General features: G+C 49.5%; 1 protein-coding gene across 1 annotated transcript; it reads right to left on the bottom strand.

Moving 5' to 3' along the window:
- Window positions 1-1549: 1549 nt before the first annotated feature.
- msc (musculin (activated B-cell factor-1)) lies at window positions 1550-3405 on the bottom strand. The gene is made up of 2 exons (XM_029254853.1): window positions 2974-3405; window positions 1550-1754 (listed from the first exon to the last, which is right to left on the bottom strand). The coding sequence occupies exons 1-2, from the start codon at window positions 3403-3405 to the stop codon at window positions 1668-1670; spliced, it is 519 nt and encodes a 172-aa protein (XP_029110686.1). The 3' UTR covers window positions 1550-1667.
- Between the last annotated feature and the right edge of the window lie 2229 nt (window positions 3406-5634).

Below are 5634 nucleotides of genomic sequence, written 5' to 3'. Positions count from 1 at the left end.
CCTGAGTCAGCATATTTCAAGGGCAATGAATTCATTGACCATTGAACGAGTTCGTTCGAAGCACAGCCCAGTAGAGGGAAACTCCCGGAAGCCCCGCGTCCCCGGGACCCGGTAGAGCGGTGTGGGAAACGAACCCGTCCACAGCTGCCTCCTCGCAGCATCCCGATGAAAAGCGGCCTTCCGCAAATGGCCTCGCGTCTAATTACCCGAGCGGCTCCCTCCGCGCCGTCCCGAAACGCCTGCACATCCCACGCTCACCGAGGAAGCTCTCAGGACACGAGGGACACGGCGCTGCTCGACTTGCAGAAGGCATTTTAATGGAGGTTCGGGATGACAAGGGGGGGTCTGACGGAGGTTCAAAGCACGTCAACACGTTCTGTGTTTAGTCTGAAACAGGCCTTCGTTAAGCGCACATCTGTGAGCTTCGCCCGGTCCCTCCGGGATCACTTAGCGACTCAAACACGACTTGGGCCTCCAGACACGTCCGCACTGGAAGGGAGGCACTATCTGAAATCACACTTTCAGATCAAGCATATTTAAAGCGTCTCGAAAAGTACGAGAACCCACATTTTTCTTTCCCCAGTCATGTCTTCATAGCACTTTATAATTGTAATTTCGTATATTTTCCAACATAGCTGTAAAAATCCAGTACGTTTGCAGTGCGGCGGTTCGGAACGAGGACTAGGTTGCGCACACTGAAATTTAACGCACACTTTCACCAGCGGTCTAAATGGTCATCTGCAGTAAATGTCAAATGCAAAACAAAACAAGTGTACAGATGATATGACAGAGTGAAACAAACCGAAATTATGTCATTATGTTCACGGTGCATGACAGCATACAGTTACAGTCACACATGTTGATTTACCGCAGAGTGTCCGAGATATACGGCAACTAGCTAAACCGCGTATGACTAAAGTCCGGAAAGGCAACGAAATAAATACAGTATTATGATGAAGGCACTGAAAGGTACAGTACAGATTGAAATATGAATATATCCTTGTGCCGGTGGTGATCAAAGCAGGGAAAAGGAACAGATGATCACGGAGATCTCAGTTGGATAGAGCACATGGTCCAAACGAGTTTCACACACATCGTATCAGCAGATACCCAGCAATGAAATAACGATGGAATGTGACATCGTTACCAATTATTTCACACGTACATGTGTCCGTAGTCCTGCGTTCAGTTTGATCAGAATTACCGTACCGGGGTGGTTTTGGAACCTGCGGTCTTTCGCTGGATGACAAACACTGTTGCTCCACAATATCCAGATACGTACTGTTCGCTGACCGGCCACACATGATGTATTCGCAGAACGCACACTTAAACGTTTACATTATGTAAAGCAAAGTGAAATGAGGTTAAGTACACTGTTGGAAAAGCAATGGGTATCAAAACGTGTTTTTACAGTAGTAAAATAGGTATTAAATTCTTAAAAATATGTACATTTTATCTCGGTGTAAAGGTACGCCGGCTCCCACGTTCAGTATTTCCTTTGAGGACAACAGTCCGTCATCAGTCTTCAGATCTGTATGGAGCTCCTGGGTGAATTTACCTCTCTTTCCGGGTTCAGACCGAGGGCCTCATGTAGAGACGTATCGAACCGACACTCTGCGGCACAGTCAGGACTCATAAATAAGTGAGCAAGCAGGACACACTGAGCTCTACGCTGTAGCTCCACAGAGCCTGGAAGTGGGCGAAGAAGTGTCCTTGGTGTCCTCCAGGCGTCCAGGGACCATGAAGGGCCACGTCTGCAGATAAGAGGACGAGAGACGGGTTACAGGTGTGGGGTGGAACTAGACCTGAACTCCATCGGTCAAAGACTCTTACGGAAAAGACAATGACGGAGACTCACTGTATCATTGTTAGTTTGTAACCTTGTAAGCACTTCTACTATGGTAAGTGACCTCAGACAGAGCCAGGGGACAGCTGGTAGTGTCCTGGTCAGAGCTGCTGCCTTTGGCCCCAAAGGATGCAGATTTAAATCCCACCTCCTGCTGTAGTACCCTTGATCAAGCTGCTTACCTTAAATTGCTCCAGTATAATTACCCAGTGTAAATGAGTAAAATAACTAAAAGTACCTTAACTGTGGGGAAAAGTGTCAGCTAAATGAACAGATGTAATTTAACAAAGATGACAAGAATAACAGACCAATTTAGAGGTAAGTGAAAAGGATAGGGTTACTTTAAGAGAATGAGAACATACAATACACAATAGCTCCAAATATTCAAAATAAGACAAGCAGAAAACTTTGCTAACAATATGAATATAAAACTAATAGTTTTAGCCAATCATTTAGTTTCGGAATTCGTTTGGGGCAGGTAGTTTTGAATCCTTTTTTCTCTCTTTTTTCCCCGTTTTCACGTAGTTATAGAAGCTGCAGGCAATTAAATATTATAAATATATAATTTTTGAGCTAATATTATGAGAGTAACTTAATGGAAGAGCTGGTAGTTAGAGCTGCTGCCTTAGGCTAGCCCAAGGCTGTACGTTCGAATCTCACACTCGGTTCGGAGTACCTTGACAAAGTAGGGGAAAAAGAAAAGTATCCCAGCTGCTATACGAATGGGTAAATGAGTGTAAGTCGCTTTGGAGAAGCGCGTCAGATAAGTAACATCAAAGAAAAATGAACTTCTTTGTAGGGAGTTGATACAGAAGTTCGGGGAAAAGTTTGAAACTACACAGCGAATGATGACAAGTGCCTTGTGTTGTCAACAACAGCGCAAAACTCTGCGAAGAAAAGCTAATGGAGTAAAACGCAGTGATTTAAAAGAGCATTTTTGTTTAATAATACATAATACGATGCGAGAGGGGCAGAGGCGGCGTCTGCTTTCCCGCGTCCCGTGGAGTTACACGAGTTCCAAAAGCCGCGACGTGGTAAAGTGCGACATCATTATTATAGGACGATAATAATAACTGGGAGGAAAAAGGCGCGGGCTCCAGGCGGGCGCGCGCTCGCGGGGCTCGTACCAGGCCGACGGGCTGCGCGAACGCGCTCTCGAGCCGCTCCTCCTGCAGCAGGCGCCGCAGGTGCGAGATGTAGCTCGAGGCGAGGCGCAGCGTGTCCAGCTTGGAGAGCTTCGTGTCCGCGGGGACCCACGGCAGGCTCGTCTTGAGGCGCGAGAAGGCGCGGCTCAGCACGCGCATCCGCGCCCTCTCGCGGGCGTTCGCCGCGTTCCGCTGCGACTGCCGGCCCTCCTTGTGCGCGCCGCGCGGCTCCGCGTCCGCGCCGCCTCCGCCGGCGCCTCGGGACCGCTTCTTGCGGACGCCCGCGAGCGGCTTGTGCGCGCCGAGCTCGTCCTCCGACAGGTCGGCCGAGCTGTAGGGCTCGTGCTCGCGCTTGGGGGCGCCGCGCTGATGGTCCCGGGGCTCCTCGGTGTCGCTCACCGAGCCCGTGGACATGATGGTGGCGGTGACGAAGGCACCGTCCCAGCAAGCGAGTGCTCCCCCCCCCCGCCCCCGTCACCTGTCCTGCCTGCCTCAGAACACACTGGTAATAACAAGCAGTGGAAGTACAGCTGAGCTTCCACTCGACTCAGACAGATGTGCGGCGCCACACACGGGAAAGGAGCCCCGTTTGTCTCCAGCTGTGTACTCAGAGCTCCATGGCAACGCGGAGCGACATTGCGCCGTGGCGTCCCCGTTAGCGGCGATGCGCGCGGTCCTCTGTCCACGCGCGCACCCGGGCCCATTTAATAAGAGTCCGGCCGCTGGCAGGTGTTCAGTGCTGAGACTTTTTTTTGCATTTTTTTTTTGGGGGGGGGGCCTTGTCTCCACCCCTCACATGTGTCATCCGATTCAGAGTGACCACTTCTCATTATTATTGCTCTTGTTTCTTCCGTCACATTCATTCATTCATTCATTCATTCATATGTCTGGCACTTTTCTTCAAGGCAGTTTCCCATAATGACTTACAGTGATTTGCCCATATGTACATCTGCTTCATTTTTATTGAATCAGCTTAGCATCCCTACTTTGACCACTTTGGTCCGCAGCAGCAGGGGTGTTCGAACCCAGTTTCATCTGGTGTCCAGGGTGACTTCTGCTGTAAGGTTTGTACAGTACAGCACTTTGTACAGTGTCACAGGCTAATGACATGGTCACATTCCAGGGTGACATTTTGTTTTGCAACAGTAACACAAAACCATTATTATTTATTAATTATTGTTTATTACAGTAGTTATTATAGTAGTATTTGTTATGTACTTGTTTATTAACAGATGCCATCATTTTGTAAAAGAAAATTACAGAAAGTCAACATAATAAAACCAAGCCAGTTATAAGAAAGACCATAAGATCAACAGAAAAATGCTTAGGCAGTTCTTTAATGTGCACACATAAATAAACTTATGTTCAGCATTGCTAAACATCACCAACTGTATTACATTATTACCACATTTTAGGCAGAACTGAAGCTGTCGCCATGACGATGGCCCTCCCACCTTGCTCCATAAGTACCTTGATTTTCTGCACTTCATACCATTCACAACAGGTGAAACACACACACATACTTTCTGAACCGCTTGTCCCATACAGGGTTCCGGGGAACCGGAGCCAACCCGGCAACACAGGGCGTAAGGCCGGAGGGGGAGGGGACACACCCAGGACGGGACGCCAGTCTGTCACAAGGCACCCCAAGCGGGACTCAAACCCCAGACCCACTGGAGAGGAGGGCTCGGTCCAACCCACTGCACCACTGCACCCCACAGCTGAAACATTCTCTATTCAATACTTTATATTTGAGTGAAATTTCTCCCGTGGCGCATATTATAGCGCCAGATATAACACACTCGTACCGCTCTTTTGAGATCACCTGGCCCTACGAGCACGGTGTGAAAAATCACTGCGCGACTCCTGAACGACCTCTTCATTAAATATGTTTAGAGGATGAAGACGTAACACATGGGAAGCGCTTCCGTTGACGTGGTGCCTCTCGATCGGGCTCTGCTGTTGTTGTCACGGTCCACGCTCGCATGTGAGCCAGATGCCCCCGGCGCAACAAAGTGAGCCCAGAGGCTTACGGGCACTTTCCGAGGCCTGGCTGTGGCCGGGGCGGACCCGTCACGGCGTCTCTTCAAAAACGCCTGCTGCTTTGCGCATTTCACAGAGATATGGCGTTTCTCCACACGCGACGGAGCGCTCCACACGAGGGCTTTGTGCATTGGCCACAGCTGTCAGCGGTTCCCATTACATCTGGCGACCTGGCATTGCTGCTGGAGGCCGCAGCTCGCCGGCCTGGGAAAGTGCTTCGTACTGGTCCTGCGGAGAGCTTGACAGGCGGCACTCGGTGTGGACAAGCGCTTGAGTACGACGGCACCGAGGTTTCCCATTGCGTCCTCAAACTCCGCGCTCCCAACGTTTCGGGTGGAGCCTCACGGCCCTTTAAGAAGGAGCTTTAATATATTTACATTTATTCATTTTCACACACCTTTCTCTAAGGTGAGGTACAGCTCAGAGAAAGCAAACGTGCATTTCTCCACCCGATGGAGATGTTCTTAAGGTACGGTCAGCGGGTCCGAAACAGCAGTTTACACCAGCATTAAAACACACGGGTAGCTGCATACAGAATACAACATAGGAACAACGTACAACTTATTTTTTAGATATATACATCATCAACATGTGTCACTC

This window comes from Scleropages formosus, chromosome 9 (genome assembly GCF_900964775.1).
Source record: "Scleropages formosus chromosome 9, fSclFor1.1, whole genome shotgun sequence".
NCBI lineage: Eukaryota > Metazoa > Chordata > Actinopteri > Osteoglossiformes > Osteoglossidae > Scleropages > Scleropages formosus.
The sequence above is the reverse complement of the archived record's forward strand: the minus strand, read 5'-3'. Positions and strand labels throughout refer to the sequence as shown.

Excerpts from the sequence above, each read along its gene's own strand:
- msc (XM_029254853.1), bottom strand. The coding sequence starts at position 3,405 with ATGTCCACGGGCTCGGTGAGCGACACCGAGGAGCCCCGGGACCATCAG. Across the intron at positions 1,755-2,973 it reads TCGCGCAGCCCGTCGGCCTG|ACGTGGCCCTTCATGGTCCC; the intron begins GTACGAGCCCCG and ends TCTTATCTGCAG.